Source organism: Apus apus, chromosome 3 (genome assembly GCF_020740795.1).
Source record: "Apus apus isolate bApuApu2 chromosome 3, bApuApu2.pri.cur, whole genome shotgun sequence".
Classification (NCBI taxonomy): domain Eukaryota; kingdom Metazoa; phylum Chordata; class Aves; order Apodiformes; family Apodidae; genus Apus; species Apus apus.
The window spans coordinates 56,705,308-56,728,229 of NC_067284.1; the positions used below are offsets into that span (position 1 = coordinate 56,705,308).

Below are 22,922 nucleotides of genomic sequence, written 5' to 3' on the forward strand. Positions count from 1 at the left end.
GTTGTTGGAGAGAGGCGCGGAGGGGAGGGATGTCCCGGGCCTGCGGGCTGACACGGGCGGGGCGTGTTGGGGTCGTTGAGGGCTCAGGTGGGCGCAAGGAAGGGCCCGGCAGCGCCGCCCGCCCGCCCCGAGCGAGGGATTTGCTGTTCCCGGCGGCCTCCCAGTCCCACCGGAGACCATTCCCCCCGCCTCTCCCGGGTGGGGGAAGGGAATAAATCACCCGAGTCCCTCCCTCCCGCCTTCCTGGCGCCATCTTGTGGGCGCCGGGGCTGCCTCCCGCCGTGCCCGGGGAGGGGCAGCTGCGGCCCCGCTCCCGGTCCCGCCCCGCAGGCAGCGCCGGAACGCTGCCAGGAGCCCCGTGGCCGCCGGAGCAGCCCCGGCGGTGTTCCCGGGACCGCCCTCGGCTCCCCGCGCGGGGCGGGGCGGGGAGGCGGGGCGGGGCGGGTCCCCGGGCGGGGCGGGTCCCCGGGCGGGGCTGCAGGGGCGGGGCGCGCCGGGCCGCGGCAGCGCGGCGGCGGCATGAATGAGGCCGAGGGTCTGCGGCAGCGCCGGTCCCTCCGCCCGCAGGTGGTGACTGAGGACAGCCCGGCGCAGGAGGCCAAGGAGGGCAGGTGAGGTGCGGTGAGGTGCGGAGCGGTCCCCCCCGGGGTGGAGGGGCTTGCTGTGACCGCGGGGCTGGCCTGCGGGGAGGGCCGGGCTGCGGGGGGGGCTTGCGTCAGGGGGTGCTGGGGAGCGGGCCGGGCCTGGCCGGTGCGGGGGGTGTTCGGCTTGGGCCGAGGGAAGGAACCTCCCTAGCCCGTGAGCCGAGGAGGAGGGTTCGGCCTGTCCTGGGGCTGTAAGGTGGTGATTGGGCCCGGCCCGGGGACACAGGGGAGTGTGCGGGGCCGGGAGAGGCTGCACTGACCCGGCCTGACCCGCCTGAGGGAGGCCCTGGTGCGGGTCGGAGCGCCCCGGGAGAGGCTGTCTTGTGCGAGGGGAAGGGGTGGAAGGAGCCGGCTGACTGCCCCGGGGCCGCGCAGGCCTGTGTCCCGCTCTCTCGGCTGGCGGCACAGGTTGATGCTGGGGCACCCCTGGGTGTCAGCCTGTCGGTACCCCGGGCTTCCCGCACCCTGCCTTTGCAGCGGCTGCTCCTCTCCCCGGCGCTGCTGCTGCGGGAGGTGGCTGACAGAGGGGGGAGGGTTTGGGGCACGGCCTCTGCACGTGCTTCTGCCAAGCTGCAGGAAGAGCTTTGAGCAAAAAAAACAACCAAACAAAAAATTTTTGGTCTGGTGTGGTGGTTTTTGTGTTCGTTTTGTTTTTTTGTTTGTTTTTCTTCCCCTAATTGATCTGTTTTAAGTACTGTTTATCTTTTGCCCATGAAGAAACGTTACCCACCCCGTCATTGCTTGCACTGTCTTACTGTGAGTGTAATTAAGCCCTGTATAACTCTAGGTAGACTCTTTATATTTGGCAAGAGTTTCAAGAGTAATCTGCAGCTTGAAGACTAGTCTTTGTGTTTCTCAGATAGAGTAAACTTTTAAAATAAGCCAGTTATTTTTGGTTAAGTTAAAGAAGATTCCATTTTAAATATTCTGTTAAGGATTTTTATAAATAATTGGTTTCACTTTGACTAAAGGCAGTAGCTGTAATAAGAAAGTGGTGGTGTTTGCCTTCCACTGAATCGAGTAGTTGATGATTTGTAAATACTTTGGTTCTCCATCTATTATGTCTCTTCCAATTTCAGTACCTTGCAGATTCTTATCTGTCCTTCAGGGCCTTCAGAGTGGAAGAGTCTGTACAATGCCTGCATTCTTAGATTCTTAGCCCCTGTTTTTGAAGGACAGCTTGAGTGATTGCTTTTCCTGGCTTCAGGCCTCTCTTGGTAACTTTGCTCAAATGCATTAAATTTTTAGGGCTCCAGCAATGATACAGCCTGCTGGTTGTCTTCCAAACTTGGTGCAATGGCTTCTCTTTTTAGTTCTTAATGACAACTAAATTGTTGTTATTGTAGCCAAAGTCCTGGTAAGTTGCATTACTGAGATTTGTGACTGGAGTCCATGTAGGATTAATTATCAGAGACACAATTAGCTAAGGATTTCTGTTTTGCTTATCAGTGTCGGTGAACCATTACTTTGGTGATTCTTCCCAGTGACTAGTCAGTAATTTACAGTTGTCAGTATTTTATACTGGGTATATTTTGTTTGTTTACTTTTATAAACATTCTAAGCAGCTCACTTTTTCTTTCTTCTTTTTTTTTTCCCCAAGTTTTTAGCTTTCATTTAAATTCTTGTCTAAAATAGGTCTTGCAGTTTGCAGGCTTGAAATTTGGATTTGCTTGTCATCTCTTTCTTCCTGCCTTTTCCTTTATTGTCAATTCCTTGCAAGTTTGAATGAGGATCAGAAATGTGACCTTTACTTAAATCATGCTTTCAAGAACTTTAATTAAGTCTGCTTTGGCAAATGAGTTCCCATCCATCTTTATCTGCTTCCTTTTGTGTGAGCAGTTCTCAGCTGTCAAAAGATGCTCAGGTGTCTGCTGACAGTACTTTTAATCTTACAGTATTAAGCCTTCCTCTTGTGAAGGACAGTGGAAGGACAAGACTGACAGCTGAAGTCTTTGTGTAAACTTACGGACCAACTTGCATCTCTACCACCCACTGTCCATTCCCAATCCAAGGGGAAAAAAGATTGTGAGGTGTTGCTTCCTGAAGATGTCTACCATTTAAGCAGGATTTCTTCTAATTAATTACAAGGGCAGTCTGGTTCTTGGAAACTGTGAAGAGGTCAGTGCAGATGAGAATGGTAATTTGAAGCAGTTTCTCAGCCTGGTCCAGCTCAGATGGGAGACATGCTTAGTGCTGTAACACTGCTGAAGTTCATGATGGGAATGCTGTGCTCTTGAGTGTGAGGAACAACATTTTTTTCTATAATATGTCTGAGAGCAGGAGTGGGCATGCTGATGGAAAGGAAGCAGACTCAGGTGGTGAGTGCCTTGGGGGAGCAGGGGAAAGTCTGGTGACCAACAGCAGCAGTGGTAACAGCACTTCTTGGAGCAGGCTGAACTGTCTGTGGCTTTGGGCTAGCAGCACTAGCAACTTTTGTCATGGCAGGCTGTCAGCATCCTTGTAGCAGTCACATTGGCACAGCTTGGTGATTTGCACGGTGTCTTGTGACAGCCTGTTGGATGTTGTGCAAGCTAGGGAAACTGGTGCAGGCCTCCACCCTGACTGCCTGTGTCAGCTGCCAGAAGAGAGGGGCTGGCAGCAGTTGTGCCATCAGCAGGAAAGAGCTGTGAAGGATCATGAACATTTCAACTTCTGTACATTGTGCATGCATGCAGGCCAAATCCAGGCCTAGTTCTGTCCTTGCTGTTCCAGCTGGTAATCCCAAAGATTACCTTGATGTTATTTTGATATTATTGATGTTATTACTGTTACCAGTACACATGATGATACACATCATTAGCTCCCCACTTGCGATTTTTGTGCTCTGGGCAGCAGCTCATATCTCCTACTGTCTGAATGATTGGCTAATGAAGGACAAAACAGTGGAAGTGGTCCAAGAATTAATGCAGAACCATAAGGCACTGTTTGCCTTTAGTTGATACTGCAAGGAAACTGGCTGGCTGTGCCAGTGAATGGTTCAGAGCAGCTAAAATTATAGGAGCTGCTTTTCCAGTTCAAGGCTAGGATTTGTTGAATATGGTACTTTCCTTTCCTCTATGAACGACTGATTGATGCCTCTAAACTTGTTGAGAACAAAACCTGTTTTTCTCTGGTGGAAGCCCAGTTTTTACTTTTTGGTTGTGTGTTTTGATGGATAAATGGAAGATGCTTAATTTCTTTTGTGTACTGGGGCTTAAGTTTCAATCCAATGTTCACTAAGTTAAGCAAGCATTCATTTAACTTCCTCTAATGTTTGTTGCTTTGGTTGAACTTTTCAACCAAACCATTGCCAAAAGTAAGGGAAGATGAAGTTAAAAAAACCTCAACCAAACAACATAATTTCCCTCATGTTTGTTTTTTTTTTTTTAAATTGCCTCATATGATTCCAGTATGCTATGAATGGATAAATATCCCTTTGTCTTAATAAGTTCAAAATGGACCATAAAGGTCATTCAGGGTAGTGGTTGGGCAAAAGTATTTCTAGTTCCTTTTGTGAGGAAAATAGGCTGTTAAAGAATTCTTCAAGACTATTGCATCTTAAAACATCTTAGCGTGTTAATCCTATTTCTTGTCTGATTTTCACAGTACTTACAGCAGCAAGGTGTTCCGTGTTACCTTCTTGACTTTGGCTGCATCTCTAACTGTGCCCTTGCTTGGAGTGACTGTTCTGCTGGATTGTCCTATAGACCCTCACCCTATAAGGTAAATTGTTGCTTTGTTTTGAAATAACTGTCACTGAAGCTAAACTTCTCACATGTTCTGTTGTTTGGGTTTATTGGGTTTTTTGTTGTGTATTTTTTCAGCAAACAAGTCAACTCTGTTAAAGTGGTTGTAGCTGGATTAAGAAACTGGGGAGTGATTGCAGTATTATCCATTGCCATGGCTTGCATCACATACCTAGGCTGTTTCTGTGCCAACTCATGCAGTTGTGTGTCACTACTGATCATTGAAGGAGCTGAATTACTTTCTTTGATCGTTACTCTAGAGAATTATTTTCTGCTGTTCAGGCTGTCAGTGGAGCTCGTGATTACTTATGTGCAGTCTTGCCTTTTGTGACAAGAACTGCATTTTCACAAAGGACCAAGCTGTATCCGGGCTTTTATGGTTCTGTCAAAGAGAGACTGTTGATCTGAGGATGGAAATGGATAACCTCACAGGGTTGATAGGATGCTTTGGACCAGAGAAACCATGTGGTGACATTATATTTAAATACGGATCACATAAAGCAATGCAGCTAGGTGATTTCTGCCATGTCTGAATTCATAAACATCTGAATTAGGGTCTGTATAAGAAGAGTAGTCTAACAGTGCACCAGTGAAATGAGAAGATGTAACGTGTGCTGGGAGAAGTTGGGTGTGAAATGCTTGGGTTGCTCAACTGAATAATTCCTTAATGAAAGGTTACAACAACACTGTAAATATCTCTAGAGCTAAAATAAACTGTTGGTGTGGTAGACTAGTACTCAAAAGGCTTGCCAATATAAGCTTTCAGTAATAACTTGAAATCCTTAACTCATGGAGATCAAGGCGAATTATGTATGTGTTTTTAAGAACCTATGACACTGAAACATATTTGAGTTTGTCAGCACAGTGTTTTGGAGTCTGGTATTTAAGTTGAAGCTGTGTAGGCATCTTACTACTTCCCTTCTGTTTATCTCTGTAGTTGGTTGTAACTCCAGTTGGCTTGGACGTGGCTGTTTCTCTGAACAAGGGCTTGCAAGATTGGACCTTTATCATTTTGAGATTTTAGTTCAATACCCTTTAAATTTAATGTGCAACTTAATCCTTTGAGTTGGTTTTTCTCTAAAAGAAAAATATTCTGGTACAAACAGCTCATTCAGCTGAGTAAGAAAGCAGTTATTCTTTTGTGTTGTGGCAACGCAGAAATCCTTTGTGTAAGACAGATGAACTGGGAACATGTTGGCCTTGAAGCTGTATAGATTTCCAGACACTTCTTAGGAACAGATAACTGCAACTTTTCTGATCAACAGAACAAGAAAAGCATGGTCCTTGATGAACAAGAGTAAATTTTTCAGCTTGTCATCTGTGTTTTCTTTTTTGTAATACATTGTATGTAAATCATAGGTCAGGTTTGCAGGAGTTGGCAAAACAGGAAAAAAATGATCCAGAGTGTTACTCAAGAGTGTTTGCAGGTTTGTGCAAAAGGGTCATAAGGCCTGTGTTCTGTTTTGCAGTTTAAAGGAACCTCCCCTCCTGACGGGTGTGTTAGAGCCCAACACCAAGTTACGAAAAGCTGAGCGGTTATGGGAAAATCAGCTGGTCGGACCAGAGTCCATTGTCAATATTGGGGGTAAGCACTGACAAAATAACCTTTTAAAGAAGCTCTTTCAATGTTGCTCCATTTGTTCAGCAATATAGCTCTTAGATAAGAAACTCAAAGTCCTTTTGAATATGTGGTTTAAAAAAAAACATAGAATTGTCTTATGCAGCAAAACCTGGCTGCTGTATACTGCTTTTCTCCTTTTCCCCAGTAAATTTTGTTGCCAGATTAAAAATTCCTGACAGGGAGTAAATATTTTACAAGGTGCTACTTATTCTTTTAATGCTCATTGCCTCTGAGGGATCTGAGTTTTGTGGTGGTAATTTTTGCTTATATGACAGAAGAAAAATCTCAAATTGATTATAAATAGAATATTTACATTTTAGTGCTCATGCATGCATTGCACGTGCCATCCTATACTTCTCTCCTGTGGCACTTTTGTTCTCCTCAAATCACAAACCCATGACACCTCTGAGCAGTTTCTTAATGAAGGTGTCCAGACTTGTAATGGCTTGATACTCACAGGTTTGTGTAGGGGTTATTCACTGTGCCTTGTGAAGAGGGTTAAGAAAATATGTGAAAAGGAAATGGTGTGGGAGTTGCAAGTAAGGCCCTTACCGAAAAATCCTTCGGTACGGGAGGTGCTCAGTTGCCATACCATTTGTTTTCCTTCTGCTGTGTCTTGTAATAAATTAGCAAAACATTTTTTAAAAAATATTTTACTCAGCAAGAAACTGCTGTAAATTTCTTCTGTAGATTATGCTTTTTCTACCTATCTCTGTTAACAATGTGCTAAAGTGATAACCTGAAGCCACTGATTCCTTTTTGTTACCTAGTTTTGTCAATCTCATTGGAAACTCTTTAAGGAAAACTTTCTGCAGGGGACATGTGCCCTTGAGGCTAAGAAGGCCAGTGGCATCCTGGGGTGTATTAGAAAGGGTGTGGTTAGTAGGTCAAGGGAGGTTCTCCTCCCCCTCTATTCTGCATTGGTGAGGCCGCATCTGGAGTATTGTGTCCAGTTCTGGGCCCCTCAGTTCAAGAAGGACAGGGAACTGCTTGAAAGAGTCCAGCGCAGAGCCACAAAGATGATTAAGGGAGTGGAACATCTCCCTTATGAGGAAAGGCTGAGGGAGCTAGGTCTCTTTAGTTTGGAGAGAAGGAGACTGAGGGGTGACCTCATCAATGTTTACAAATACGTAAAGGGTGAGTGTCAAGAAGATGGAGTTAAGCTTTTTTCAGTGATGACCAGTGATAGGACAAGGAGTAATGGATACAAATTGGAGCATAGGAGGTTTAAGGTGAATATCAGAAAAAATTTTTTTACTGTGAGAGTGACAGAGCACTGGAACAGGCTGCCCAGAGAGGTTGTGGAGTCTCCTTCTCTGGAGACATTCAAAACCCACCTGGACGCCTTCCTGTGTGATGTACTCTAGGTGACCCTGCTCTGGCAGGGGGGGTTGGACTAGATGATCTTTCGAGGTCCCTTCCAACCCCTATGATTCTATGATTCTATGATTCTATGATTCTATGATTCTATGATTCTATGATTCTATGATTCTATGATTCTATGATTCTATGATTCTATGATTCTATGATTCTATGATTCTATGATTCTATGACAACTGACATATGGGTGAAATAATTAACCTGACTGGGAATAAGTTTTGTATGAATGAATGTTCAGGTCTTCTCATTCCCTTTTAAAATGTAATTAGCAAACTTAAAACTTCAGTTAAGTTGGATATGGAAAAGTACAAGAAATGGGCTCTACTAATCCAATGGTCTTTTCATTTCATTTGGTTGAATGGAAAAGTTTGTGTGTTCTTTATGTTCAGTGAATCTATCTTATGATATTACATGGCCTAGCGTGAACACAGTATTTTGGCAAGGCTTTTGATTTGAGTGGTTGTTCAATAGCTTTGGTTTTTGTAATTCTTCTCCAGAACTGATACAATATGGGCATTGGCAGGTGCCCAGCAGCCTGTATGGACTGTATCACAATGAGAAGTTTTATCTAGTCAGTCTCTCATTGAAGAGTGGTAAGGTGCATGGAAGTGCCTGATCACATTTTATGATGATGTAGAAATTTGGTCAGAGTGATCAATCCAATTACTAGCCACTAAGTTACTATGTTCACCTTTAACCAAGGATTTGGACCACTTATGGGTGAAAAGCTTCATATGCCATATTCATAACTCTTAAGGCTTCAATTCTTCCCCTTCTTTTTGAGTTGGAAAATATCTAACCAAATATTCTTATTTGCCTTCGTCTTTCCAGGCCTGCTGGCGACAGGATACACCTGTCTCAAAAGGGGAAAGCATTTTTGCACAGGAGTTAGCAGGGCTTATCAGTAGAGCTTTAAGCTAGATATGAAGTGGGAAGGTGATAAAACCAGGTTCACTATAGATAAGCCTAGGGATGGCATGCCAGTGTTTGTGGGGTGACGTGCTAGTGAGTTCCTTTGGTCTACTGTCTCAGTGGAGGCAGAAGATGGAAATGTGTGGCAGCAAAGACCCTAGGGTTATTGTTGGGTTAGAAACCATGGAATCACCTGAGAAAGGTCATGGGCTTCTTCCCCCAGAAAGGTGGCAGGATCAGTAGCCCGACTGAAGTCCATCTAACACCAATGCATACAGCATGAGCAGCAAACAGAGGAGTTGTAAGCCATTGTGCAGCAAGAAATCTATGATACAGTTGCCATCACAGAAAGATGGTGGGATGACTCGCACAACTGAAGTGCTGCAATAGGTGGCTGCAGACCCTTCAGAAGAGATAGGCAAGGCAGAAGAGGCAGGGTGGTGGCCCTGTGTGAGGGATTTTTTTGATTGTCTAGAGTTTAATGATAATGATACAATAGGGTTGAGTGTTTACAGGTAAGAATCATGGGCAAGGCCATTAAGTCAGATATCATGGTGGGAGTCTGTTATAGACCACTCAACCAGGATGAAGAGGCAGACTAAATATTCTGTAAGTAGCTGAGAGAAATCTCATGATTGCTAGCCCTTGTTCTTGTGGGGGACTTGAACTTAATTAGATGTCTGCTGGAAATACAACACATTAGAGAGGTAACAGTTTGAAGGTTCTTGGAGAGTGTGCAAAATACCTTCCTGGCGCAGTTAGTGAGTGAGCTGGCTAGGAAAGGTGCCCTGCTACTGCACCTGTTGCCTGTGAACAGAGAAGGACTTGCGGGTGGTGTGGTGGCTGGAAGTTGTCTTGGACAGAGTGATATTGAAATACAAGGGCTTTAGATTAATGAAGAAGTAAGGAGGGGGAGTAGCAGAACTGCTACCTTGGTCTTCAGGAGGGCAGACAGGCCTGTTTAGGAGACAGGTTGACAGAATCCTTTGGAAGACAGTCCCGAAGGGCAAAGGGGTCCAGGAAGGCTGGACATTCTTTAAGAAGGAAATCTTAAAGGTGGAGGAGCAGGTCATCCCTCTCTGCCTAAAGAGGATCCAGTAGGGAAGAAGACAGGCCTGGCTGAATAGAGAGCTGTGGCTGGAACTCAGGAAAAGAAAACAGAGTTTATGGCCTTAGGAAGAAGGGGCAGGCAACTCAGGGGGACTACAAAAATGTCACTGCACTATGCAGGGAGAAAACTAGAAGGGCCAGAGCCCAGCTACAACTCGATCTGGCTACTGCTGTAAAAGACAATAAATGTTTCTATAAATACATTAGCAACAAAAGAAGGGCTAAGGAGAATCTCCATCTTTTATTGATGTAGGATGAAACATAGTGATAAAGGATAAGAAAAAGGCTGAGGTACTTAGTGCTTTCTTTGCCTTAGTCTTTAGTAGTAAGACCAGTTACCCAGGTACCCAGCTCCCTGAGCTGGGAGACAGGGATAGGAAGCAGAATGAAGCCCCCAGAATCCAAGGGGAAATGTGTATTGACCTGCTGCACCGCTAACTCACACATATACACCCACCTATGGAGCTGGATGGGATCCACCCTAGGGTACTGAGGGAGCTGATCAAACTGCTCACCAAGCCACTTTGTATCATTTATCAGCAGTCTTGGCTAACTAGAGTAGACTGGAGACTGGCAAATAAGATGCCTATATACAAGAAGGGCCCCGGAAGGAAGATTCAGGGAGCTACAGGCCTATCAACCTGACCTCAGTGCTGCGGAAGGTTAGGGAACAGATCATCCTGAGTGCCATCATATGCAGGACAACAAATCAATCAGTCCCAGTCAGAATGGGTTTATGAAAACCAAGGTCCTGCTTGACAAGCCTCATCTCCTTCTATGACAAGATGACCTGCTTAGTGGATGAGGGAAAGGCTTTGGATGTTGTTTATCTAGAACTTAGTAAGCCTTTGACACAGTTCCCCACAGCATTCTGCTGGAGAAGCTGGCTGCTTATGGCTTCGACGAGTGTGCCCTTCATTGGTAAAAAAATGGATGGACAGCTGGACCCAAAGGGTTGTGGTAAATGGAGTTAAATCCAGTTGGCAGCCGGTCACAAGTGGTGTTCCCCAGGGCTCAGTATTTGGGCCAGTATTTTTAATATCTTTATCAATGATCTGGATGAGGGGTTTGAGTGCACCCTCAGTAAGTTTGCAGATTACACCAAGTTGGGTGGGAGTATTGATCTGCTTGAGGGTAGAAAAGCTCTGCAGAGTTCTGGACAGGCTGGATAGATTGGGCCAAGGTCAATTGTGTGAGGTTCAACAAGGCTCAGTGCCAGGTCCTGCACCTGGGCCATAACAACCCCAGGCAGTGCTACAGGCCTGGGGAAGAGTGGCTGGAAAGCTGCCCAGAAGAAAGGGACCTGGGGGTGTTGGTTGACAGCCAACTGAGTATGAGCCAGCAGTGTGCCCAGGTGGCCAAGAAGGCCAATGGTATCCTGGCTTGTATCAGAAGTAGTGTGGCCAGCAGGACTAGAGAAGTGATTGTTACCCTGTAATTGGCACTGGTGAGACTGTGCCTTCAATATTGTGTTCAGTTTTGGGCCCCTTGCTACAAAGACGGACATTGAGGTGCTGGGGTGTGTTCAAAGAAGGGCAACAAAGCTGGTGAAGGGTGTAGTGAACAAGTCTTATGAGGAACAGCTGAGGGAACTGAGGTTGTTTAGTCTGGAGGCTGAGGGGAGACCTTATTGCTCTCTGTAAGTAGGAGTTTGTAACGAGGTTGTGGTCAATCTCTTCCTCAAAGTCACAAGCAATAGAACAAGAGGAATTGGCCTCAAGTTGTGTCAGAGGAGGTTTAGATTGAACATTAGGAAAAAATCTTTGAAAGAGTTGTCAAGCATTGGAACAGGCTGTTCAAGGAAGTGATGGAGTTACCTTCCCTGGAGGTATTTAAAATATATGTAGATGTGGTGCTCAGGGAGATAATTTAGTGCTGGACTTGGCGGTGTGCTAGGTTAATGGTTTGACTTGATTAGCTTAAAGGTCTTTTCCAACCAAAATGATTCTATTATTCCTCTTCCCTCCTTATACTTTTGCTATGACTGAAGAAGACTGTATCTTAAACATGAATACTATTTCATGCTAGTAGAAGGATCGTGTAAAAGGAAGCTTATCACTATGGTTTTGTGATCAAGCTAATCACACTGGTTGTTTTTGCAGATGTGCTATTTACTGGGACAGCTGATGGGAAGATTATAAAAATTGAAGATGGGGAAATACAAACAATAGCCAGAATTGGCCATGGTCCTTGTGGTGAGTGACAGCTTCTGAAAAAAGTGTATCTGAAAATGTCTGGGTCAGGGCTTGTGTTGATTAAACTAGTGTTCTCTCTAGATTGCTTGTGCAAGTGTCTATCTTCTTCTAGACAGATTTGTAACAAAAATCTTAAAATACATGTATGGATGAAGTATGAGTGGAAATATATATATAAGCACTGGAAGGAACAGCAGAACAAAGGGCCAAAATAACTGAAATAGATGCTCTTGATAACAAAGGACATTGTTCCCATCATAAAGTTTTGGAATGCACATTTTTTATGTCATGACTGCAAGGCCTGCACTCTTGTAAGGCTTCAGCATGCATGACTTGTTGGTAGAAGATCCTGCATCCTAACACTGGGAGGAAGATGAGGTTGAAATGCATCACAAATGACGTTCCTTTTCCTGTTAGTCCATCTAGAAAAAGAATGTATCGTAAATGAGAGGAAGAAAAAGGGGCAGCAACCTGGCCTAATATTTAGGGAAGCCGAAGTCAGCAAGACTCTGAGGTCAACCTATAAAACCTGAGGACTCCTAAACAAGTGTGAGTGAATGAACTGTGAGATAATGTGTGAGTGGTAAAGAGCAACTTATTTAGAGATTTTGCAAATTAAATATCACCTTTCCCATCTATAAAATTTTGCCTTTCATTTTGTTGTACTAATTTGTCTTCCTCTGTAAGTACAGTGGGAGGTTGTGGTGGCTGCATCTGCTGTAGCCACCATTGGTGGATCTTCCATTGGTCAGGATATTTCTGTTTTGTCAAAATTAAATTGCAGTTATTTCTTGTTGAATTCTACACCTTTTTCTGAGCCACTTCTTGGCTTCATTTGATGAGATTTCTGGAACTGAGTAAGGAAAAGCTGGTAATGACTTGTTTATTAACATAATCATTTATGTGGAGAAGCTTAATGTTGGCCATCTCAGTACTGCCTGGGCAGTCTGAGAAACCTGGCTGGTGTTTGTTGGGACTGTGGGTGGTTTCGTTTGCAGTATGATCTAAAAGCTTACATGAGATTCTGCAGCCCAGCGCTGATTGCCAGTTAGATAGAAATTACGGACAGGAACTGTTGCTGCTTTTTGTATCTTGAATTGACACATTCAGTATATAAGTTATGCAATTTTCCATGGACTTCATGTGACTAAGCTCTGGACTGATTTGGAAGCACGCTCTTGGCTGCCTAACAGGTAGGACAGCCTCGGCACTGACAGCCAACAAGATCTGCTGCCAGCTGATAGAAGGCTGGACCTCGTGCTGCTGCTTAGGCAGAAATGTGGGTTGGGATAGATATGAAGAATCACCTTTCCACTTCTCATTTCCTCTGCACTTGTTCAGCTTGGAAGTGGTGGGAAGATTATGCTGCCCTATTGCTTTGGGGCCAAAGAAGTAGTGGGGAGCCTAGACTTCCCTCTTGTCCCCCTTGAGTTGGGGAGGCAAGTGAAGTCAAACTGTTGCTTTCTGAGAAGAAGCAGTCAGTTAAATCCAAATTTCTGACATTCAGCCCTACTTGGGGCAGCTGCTATCTAGCTACGAGCCTGGCAAATTATTTTTATTCTGTCTAGACTGGTGAAAACATGGGTTTATCTGTTTCAGTCACATGTAGGAAAGTACACATAATTTCTTTAATGAATGTGTGATGCTGGTCATAGAGTTATATTAAACAACAATTTGACCTATGTAGGTAGCCTGAATGCCTTGTGTTTATTATTTTAAAATTGTTTCCTAAGGAACCCCTGAAGTTGAGCCAACATGTGGAAGACCACTTGGCATCAGAGTGGGGCCAAATAACACCCTTTTTGTGGCAGATGCATATTATGGACTCTATGAAGTTAATCCTGGTACAGGTATGACTTTCCACCCAGAAGTTCTCTTCCACTGATAGTCTGGGCTTCCTTTGCAGTTGTGCCAGACACTGCAAGCAAAACAATGCCTGCCTTCTTTTTGAAGTGGTTTGGAGCTGTCTGGATGAAGTGCAGGAACTTGGTGTTTACTTTATTGTAGCAATCACTTCCTCTCTGGCTGGATCAGAGTTACCAGTGTCTTTATCTTCTGGTGACAAAAGCTTTTGTTTGTCAAAATTAGTACATCAGGTTCCATGAATAAAGCTCTGTGCTGCTGTTTTAGTTTTCATGAAGAGGGGAAAAAAAAAAAGTTGTTACATTAACTTTTTGTCATGTGTGCTGTACTTTTTTTTCTGCCTTGGTCTTGCTGTGTGGTAGAGTTCTTAACCTCCATTTAAACCCAATATATAGAAAGTGATGAAAGATGTATTTTGGAGCATCTGAAGATCAAGTGGCTTGTTCCTGTTGAGATAGGCACTGTTGTATCATACCCTTTGTTACATGTCCCTGAGCCAGATTTCAGTTTTAGGACCTGTTCTATCTGTCAGAAAGCAATAGTTGCTTTTGTGTTGAGTTGGTATTCTGACTGTTTGCATTACTAAGTTGGCTTCTCTGTAGATGAGATGTAACCAAAGTGTGCCTCTGGGAGGGTGTGATCAAGGTCTCCTCTGATGGCAGACAGCTGCCATATTAGCACAGTCATGACAAAAAAGAAGCGAACAAACAAACCCAAAACCCATGCCTGAAGATTATTTCAGTAGATTGTGGTCAATTTTTAGTGACTTGACCCTAATAATTTGCCTCGTAATATGTGGCAGAGCAGTTTAGTGAACCTGTGAAGTTTAGAAATTACTCTGCTTTGTTCTTACAGATTTATGGAGGAAGAGGCAGTAGTGATTGGCTTATGTGCATCTTTCTACAAAGCTGGGACCTGAATTTGTACTTGATTTCAAGTGTTCTTCAGAAATATATAAAGTTTGGCACTCATCAATAGGGAATATAATTTCCTGTTTCAATTTTTCAGAAGAGGGTTTCTCCTGGTCGTTCACATTTGGTGTTGAGTTGTTCCATTACAACCCAAACCTGTGTTACTTAACAGAGGCACGAATGGAATAAATGCAAAATGCCTGTTAATTTCTTACTAGTATTTTACTTGTTTCCAAGGCAGGGCATAAAAAAGATTCTCTTGCGTGTCTTTTTTTATTGTTATTTCTACTTTTTGTAACCAGGTGAAACGAAAATGCTTGTGTCAACCAAAACACTAATTGAAGGTCAGCGGTTGTCGTTCGTCAATGATCTTACAGTGACCCGAGATGGGAGGAAAATCTACTTTACTGACTCGAGTAGCAAATGGCAAAGACGGGACTACTTGTTCTTGATTATGGAAGGCACAGATGATGGGCGGCAAGTATCTCTTCCCCAGGGCATTGAACTTACTGTTAGCTCAGCTGTAGGAAGGAATGAACTTCACCACTTCCTCGGTCTTGAAGTTTTTTTCTCTTTGTAAACCACCTGTGCAAATATTACACTGCCCAGGAGAGGGTGAGAGAATGTGTGGATCTTGTTAATGAGATCTGCAGTGAAATAAAGGAGATTTTTCCTTTTTTCTTCAAGAGTACTGGTGTGGAGCACTTGTTTTAAAAGAGAAGGTATTAGCATTATGTTCAGCCTAAATCCTTTATGAATGCTGCCAGTGTCAAGTGGCTTAGTATTTCTCCGATGTTCATAAATAAATTCTTCCTGGTTATTCTGGTTTTTTTAACTTAGGTGAAGTGCATGTGAGAGAAGACAATGCCTGGAGAATGAAACCAAGATGATTAAATACTTGTCTTCACTAAAGAACATTATATATGCTTTCTTTTTAGCTTGCTTGAATATGACACAGTAACGAAAGAAGTGAAAGTCTTGATGGTGGGGCTGAGGTTTCCCAATGGTGTGCAGCTCTCTCCTGCGGAAGACTTTGTCCTGGTGCAGGAGACAACCATGGCTAGAATCAGGAGGTGATTATGACTTTGCTGAAATTATTACTAGTCTCTGTTTAGAGATTGTTTAAATAAATTAGTTGAATGATGAAAGAAACCAAACACTCAATTCATGCCTTGTTATTGATGGCAAAGAAGGTGGCCTTCCTCAATACTTAATTTATTTCTTTCACTGTAAGCATCTGGACTGCATAATCTTTTTATCATGGTCTCCTTGAGCATAGTGGAGGTAACTTGACATTTTCTGAGGAGAGGAATGTAACTCTGCTGTAATTCCATGTACCAAACTAGGAAAAAAAAATAATTGTTTTTACTTTTTAAAGTTAATTCCTCTTGGGACTTTTATTTATTACTTAGACTGCGAGAGTTAAGATGTCCTAATCCTGCTGTCTACAACTTTCAGGTATTATGTGTCTGGACTCATGAAAGGTGGAGCAGATATGTTTGTTGAGAATATGCCTGGTCTTCCAGATAATATCAGGTTAAGCAGCTCTGGAGGATACTGGGTAGCTATGGCAGCTGTCCGGCCCAATCCTGGATTTTCTTTGTTGGATTTCTTGTCTGAAAAACCATGGATTAAAAGGATGATATTTAAGGTAAAAGAAACAACCAATAAGTAAAAACATCACTTTTAATATGGGAATGGAAGTGATAAATATTTGTTCTGTTTCTTCCTCTTCACAGGAAGAGTTCAATTTTTATTTTTTTTTTTAGTGCTGTGCTTAAAACTGTTGTGGTTGTCCCCATGTAGAACAGTCCTTACATATTTGTAGGTAGTAAAACTAATATTTGCTTCTCTGAGTAGCAGGTACACATCTCTTTAAGTTGCCTTCTGTCTTGATCTCAGGAAAGTAAAGGAGACTATCTCTGCCCTAGCCATGCAGCAGCACAAGGTCTACATTAGGATATGTGAGGACTTCACCTTTGTACCCAAAGTGCCTAAGCTACTTATTGCCAGGTGTTTGGAGGGCATTTGGGAAGTCTGACCTGTTCTAATGTCTACCCTAGGCATTTTAGGAGACTGTGTATATTATGTATCCTGCTAGGTGACACTTTGTTCTGACTTAATATGCCTGTTGTTATGTTGCACCCCCCTTTAGGATGAGGATGAGCAAGAATAATGTATTTAGTAAGGCATATCTGATGCTAAAGAAAAGGCACGGTGCTTTTTAAATGATAGAAAGACTTGAAAATGCTTCCATTCTTGAAAAAAATCAATGAGCAGTGTTTAGGATGAAGGTGCAATTTAAGCGAAAAACTCTGTGCTGTCCCTGTAAATCTCTTGTCTCTGGTTTTGCCCTGGTTTGTGCCCTGTTGCAGGGCAGGAGCCTTAACAAACTGATGTTGTGGGGGGCAGAACCATATGTCGTCTGCTTGGCATTAACTGCACCAGAACAAGCTGATGTCTCCTGCATGGACACCCTTTCAGCCTAGAGCTTGGAGTATAGGATGCTTCTGCTGGTCTCTCTTTTTTTTTTTTTTTTTAAGCTGGCTTTTCAGATGTTCTTTATGTTCTTAGCTGGAGTGTGAAATCATCTTTGACTGTAGAAGTGTCTGAGATCTAATTGTGGAGAAAAAAATATCTTTTTGTTGTTAATTTTCTTTTTTTTCTTTTCTTTTAGTTGCTGAGTCAGGAAACCGTGACAAAGTTTGTGCCCAAATATAGCCTTGTTGTTGAACTTAGTGAGACAGGATCCTACAGAAGAAGCTTCCATGATCCCACAGGAATGACGGTAGCTTATGTTAGTGAGGCACATGAGCACAATGGATATCTTTACCTGGGCTCCTTCCGGTCTCCGTTTATTTGCAGACTCAATCTTCAGCATGTTTAACTGTCCATCTGTGATAAAGTGCTGCTGGCCTATAATACTCCAGAGGTACCAAGAAAGCCTGTGCTAGAGGCTGTGTGACCAAGAACAGAAAGTGAAGGACAGTCTGTTCACAATGCAGTAGTACTGTTCCGTTGCCAATGTCCGTCTTCCTTGGTTTAGCTGTTCTGGCTTTGGAGTTGGTGTGCATAATGATTAATGGCATGCAAATTGATTAATATCTGAGGAGTATGGTGGGGCACCTTCATGTGATTATGTGCTTCTTAAGGAAAATCCATTGTTTTTCCACACCCAGCTGTGTTTGGAGTCGTCTTAAGCAGACATCTGTCACCTTTAATGCAACTGTATGTCTTCTTACATTGGGAGGATTTGTGATGTATGGAATTTCTGTATGATTTGGATTGAAAAGGATGTCTTGCATGTGTTTATTTCTGTTTTAGAGTCTCCTGTTTAGGAGTGATTATAGAGCATGCTCTAATGTCATACCATAGTGCTGAGATAGAGGCAGCAACATCCAGAACATGCCCAGAAATCTAGTTGTATCCTTTGGGTTTCTTCATTTCCAGCCTGTGTAATCAACATCAGACACTGCAATTAACTGTTAATTAACATGCAAAATCAAATTTGATCGTTATCTGTGGACTCCTGTGTTTCTTTATAGCATTACAGTCAGATGATGAATGAAAGTAGCATTTTTTATATTATTAAAGACTACTTCCAGTGGGTTTAAAAAGGGTCACTTGTGATATATCCTTCATGTTTACCAGGTCCTGTAAGTCTTCTGTTCATTATATAGGTGGCCATTCCTGAGAGACACGGGAAGAAGAAGGCCAGCTGCAGGAATCTTCTTCAACATGCTTTTTATGGAGAACTGGTAAAGACTTGAGGGAAGGTTGGCGTTTGAAGATAGATGTGTATGAAAAGGGCCCCTATAAAACCCAGTAATAGTGGAAAACCTTGGAATAGGGCAGTAGCTCATGGATGCTTTCTGGCATCTCCCCTGGCATGTTTACTTCCTCTGTTAACAGAAACTGCTTGGTAAATTCAGAGAATGCTTTTCTGTCAACTGCTACAAAGGCAAGGCTGTGATCTTACCTTTTAAATAGGATGTTTTGCATCTTGAAGAACTAAAGGGCTTACTTCAGGAGCTGTGTGATTTAGTGGATTGATTTGTGCTTTGGGATTGAAGACTTTGCTGCTCTCTCCTTTTCTGCCACTGGGTGATAGTCAAACAAACTTAAGCTATTGCTCAATTTCCTTACCTTTGAAAAGGAAATAATAAAGATTTGCTTGTTATAAATGAAAAACATCAAAGAAGGGGCGGATGATATTAAAAATATTACCTGTTTCCTTTGGCCTTCTGTGCTTGTTTTTATTAATGGAGGGATATGCAATTGAAAGTGATTGTTTTCTGTCAGTGCTTCTGTCACTTCGTTATGTGTTACTACCAGGCTGCAGCAGCCCTGTGGCAAGTAGCTTTTGGTTGCTGACTTGTTCCTGTACAGGCATGGGGCTGCAAGCCCTTTTGCTTGACCTAGTAGTTACTAGATTTGAGAGGGAGCTTAGGAAGAGGCAGTTTCAGTTCTTACCCTTTCTTTACTCTTCCACCCCCTCCTTCCTGGCTACTGTTGGAGACTAACTTAGTATGGCTGCAACGGTGGGAGACCAAGTGGAACTGCAGTACAAGGTAGAGGTGTCATTGTGTGGTTTAAGGATCTTATGACATGTATCTGAATGCAGGATCTGCATACCTCCAGTCCAAGGAGACCTGAAGTCTGCAGAGGCTGAAAGGACCGTGTTCCCTGAACTCAGGTGGTGTTGTCTTCCATTCGTGGTGCTGTGCTGGATCCTGATAGTCCATCCTTTGCATGCAGAGGTGGGGTGATCTGCTATAGAATCTAGATTCCTCAAATGCAGTCCTCCCAGAGGACTCCCAGAGTAACAGAGCAGCATTAAAATGCCTGTGGAATGAACAAACTGGCAGAAACTCCTCTTGGTGCTCATGTGAAGACTGCTTTTACAGGTTCATTTGCCTTCCACAGACCTTAGAGTTAGAAACATGTTACAGTTTCAGATGGATGGTGACACATCTGCCTTGAGCAGTGGGGAAAGCTGGAACAAGTCAGGCATGGGAAAAGCCAGCCGTCTTCTCTCTTGATGGTATCAGTGCAGGAGCATGACACCTTTGCAGCTCTGAGGCTGGCTCTTTTCTAGTGTGGACACATCACTGCACTGAAAGAAGCAGAAGCATTTACAGCAGTATCTGAAGCAGTTATCTTGTCAGGGCAAGATTATTTTTTTTGGTGGCAGGAGAAAGGGGCTGTGGTTCCCTGAAAGAAGGGAAGAAACCTTCTCTGCACAGCTCCCAGAGGAGCCTTCAGTATCTTACTGAAGCATCTTTTAGGACAGACTATGGCATGTGGGAGAGTAGTGCCCTGTCTCCTGAAGGGCTTGGGGAAGTCTTTGCTTTAGCTAAAGCCCTGCGGTAAAAGAGCCTAAGGAAAAGGAACTGAGCTGGGAGTACACCACGGCTGTGGATTGAAGATATGTTTTGGTTTGCTTTTTTGGTGGAACAGATCTTTCTGCAGGGCACAAGTATCAAGATTTTGCTGGAGTTACTTAAAATGGTATTCCATAGCTAACGGCCCTGTCCCTTTTCTGGAGCATACTTCTCCTGTAGTAGCGCTGCTGGAAGATAACTCATGTATGCCCCTCACACTTTTATGCAAAGGTTGGTATCTCAGTGCAAATAGCTGATGGAAGGGATTGCAGAGTTTTGGCATAAATCAGATTCCTTTAATTCTGAGTCTGCTTTGTGGCAGTAACCCTTGCAGATGAGATGATGACCTTCTAAGCTTCTGTGATTTCAGTAACCAGAACACAGATCTGATGGTGCTGACTCTGGGACCTTCTCATCTGACTTGCTTAGAAAACAAAGTGCTGTAAAAGAATAAGCACATGGGGAGCTCATTTTTTGCTGCTTTGTTTGTGGTAGGGTCTGAAATTAGTAAGCTATGTACCAGTTTTTTCCTCCCATCCAGTAGAAGTCATGTCTCCTTATCTGGCTGCTGCCAGTTAAACCTTGTCTTGGTTTTGCATTGCTGCATGCATGACTCCCCCAGCTGTCAGTGGAACCTGAGGGTCAGTCAGGTTGTTCCTTACCTGGAAGGCCTTTCTATGCCACCTCTACCCCATTCGTGTGGAGCTGCTGATGTGAACAGAATGCAAAGTGGGAAGTCTGTCAGTCAGCAGTACTTTATATTTTGGTGGCAGGCAGTTTGTTCCCTATGCAATTTAGGAAGTGGGAGTGTGAAAGGAAATACTTGCATAGCAAAGCTTTTGGGCAAATGCAGATCTCTGAGAATCACTGGGCACTGTGAGGCTCTGGTGAAACTCGGGCTAGCTTGGTCTGAGTAGCACTGTGTGCATGGAGGTCTTCTCAGTGTGCAGCCAGTCCCTCCGTGTGGCAGACCTTTAGGGAACTCCTGTTCAGATGAGGCTAAGTATTCTCATAAGCAGATGAGCCAAGAAAGTATGTAATGCACTGAGCCCAGTGCTCCTAGCATACTGGAGAGAGATCTGAAGCTGAAGGGAGTCACTCCTTCAGCTTGTTTGTAGCACTGCTGCATGAACCTATACCTCTGAAGCACCAGCTTTGGTTGTCTCTTAAGCTCTTAATGTCATGGCTAGGCTTGTTCCTTTTCCTCAATCGGGCTGGCAGAAACAGCTTTCCCTTCAATCCTTATGCCCTAAATCCTTGCTAGAAATATTTATTTTTATTTAATTGCCTTTGTAGCCTGGAAGAGATATGGACTCCCTGAAGAGAACTGGTGAACAGTTAACCTTGTTGTAAACTCTAGCAAAGAGGGCAGAGGCATTGGCTTATTCACTGTGTGTTACTGTCATTACACGGTACTTAGTTGCAGTTCTTTAGGTCAGTACTAGCAGTGTCCTGATGCAACACTCTAACTGTCCAAATGCTCTGGAGTGGTACAAAGATCTCAGTTAACTTCGGCTCTGCTCCCTTCTTCGGTGTTCACGATAACTGTTATCTGCCTGGGGGGATGATGGGTACTCCTATTCCATTGTGCCTTTCTTATTGAAATATTACACTAAACACTTTGCTGCAGCTGTAAACATAAGGCTAATCTGTCTTCCTCAGAAGGTGCTTGTCTCCTTTGCCACTGTGTTGGTTGCTATGAGCTCATCTGCATTGCAGGAAATGCTGGCAACAGTTTTATCTAAAACGTGCTTCCAAACAAGCCTTGTTTGGATAGCGAGGTCCGAATGATCTTGCTGCATTTTACTTGAGAGAGCAGGAAGAACATGATGGGTTTGACAGCCTGCATGATGCCAGGTTTACATGGCTTTAACTTTTGTTTCTTTGACAAATGGGGAATTGGCTCATTGACAAGACTGAGACGAAACTGTTTATGCCAGGGTCTTGAAGGATTACACATGGGAGGCTGCTCTGTGGCATGCTTATTGCCTGCATGAATCTCTGCACAGACCTAAACTGATGGTGTGCTGCCTTCTCACGCTCACTGTGGCATGTTCCTGACCACCAGGCTGTCCTGCTGACTGAAGGAAGAAATGTGGGTCTGTCTGGCCTGTTCTGGGCCCAGCCTGTCTGGAGGTGATAGCCTGGTTAGAAGCCTTTGGCACTGTGTGAAGCAGTCAGCCAAAGTGGAAGAGGGATTAAGACCATTGCTGACTGACCTCTTTGAGATTTAGAGAGCAGCTGCTTCTGGCTCCTCTTTTCCTCTTACAAACTTAAGTTTTGGCTTAGCTTTCCTACTTTGTAGACAGCTTGAGCTGCCATAGTTGGCTTTCCTTTTCCTTGTCTTTGGCATCAGGCTGTCATTGGTGGCTTGTGTGATGCATGAATGTAGCATCATACTACATCCATCCATGGCCCTTTTGGAGGTGTGGGGAACAGTCCATCTTCTCTCCCCCCACATAAGACTAAACAAAATGCCTTTCAAGCCAGCAAAGCAAGAGTGGTGTCTTTTTGCTGATTTAGCCAAGGACAGACTGGAACAGGCCCCTTGCTCTACCAGGTAAGTCCACAGCAAGAAAAGAGCACAAGGGTTATGATAACTGGCAGCAGAATGGACAATAGGTTAAAGCCTGCCTCTGACAGAGCACGTACCTGGCCAGTGCTAACTGGCTAATTTGAACAGTGGCACTTTACTCGAACAGTGATTTCTGATCTATAAAGAGGGCAAGATCTGCAGGCCCGGGGCTCTCTGCCTGCCCGGGAGGAGACCCTGCTGCCGGCCCAGAAGCCGCCTGGAACGCGGCACTGCTGCCCGGAGGAGCTGAGAGGGAAGGGGGCCTGCCCTGCAACCACTGCCCAGAGAAGCGGAAGGGAGGGTCACCAGTTCCCGCTCCCTGGGGAGCCAGCCCGCTCCCGAGGGACTGTTGCGTGGCCAGAGCCTGCCCGAGCCTAACACTGGAGCCAAACCAAACGCACACACACACGCACACACACTCTCTTAACTTTCCTGTTGGGCTCAACTCCTTTTACTCCATTGATTCCACACCTCTCCCTCCGAGTGTACATTTAATAAGACCATAGTACCTTTGAATTACTTTCCTGATAAATACGTAGTCTACCTCTCCTTGTTCCCTCAGTTTGTATTAACCCTTAATAAACTGGTTGATTCATAAACTA

The 22,922-nt window shown here is 44.0% G+C and overlaps 1 protein-coding gene across 1 annotated transcript; it reads left to right on the top strand.

Annotated features, from left to right (window-relative positions):
• The first annotated feature begins 443 nt into the window (after positions 1–443).
• APMAP (adipocyte plasma membrane associated protein) lies at positions 444–18,595 on the top strand. Its single transcript, XM_051614306.1, has 9 exons — positions 444–611; positions 4,230–4,346; positions 5,839–5,954; positions 11,495–11,587; positions 13,321–13,437; positions 14,664–14,838; positions 15,300–15,434; positions 15,820–16,012; positions 17,039–18,595. The coding sequence occupies exons 1-9, from the start codon at positions 520–522 to the stop codon at positions 17,246–17,248; spliced, it is 1,248 nt and encodes a 415-aa protein (XP_051470266.1). The 5' UTR covers positions 444–519; the 3' UTR covers positions 17,249–18,595.
• The last annotated feature ends 4,327 nt before the right edge of the window (positions 18,596–22,922 follow it).

Bases quoted from the DNA above. Each gene is read 5' to 3' on its own strand.
- APMAP (XM_051614306.1), top strand. From the start codon at position 520: ATGAATGAGGCCGAGGGTCTGCGGCAGCGCCGGTCCCTCCGCCCGCAG. The intron at 11,588-13,320 runs GTGAGTGACAGC...TTGTTTCCTAAG, and splicing joins AATTGGCCATGGTCCTTGTG to GAACCCCTGAAGTTGAGCCA. The intron at 16,013-17,038 runs GTAAAAGAAACA...CTTTTCTTTTAG, and splicing joins TTAAAAGGATGATATTTAAG to TTGCTGAGTCAGGAAACCGT.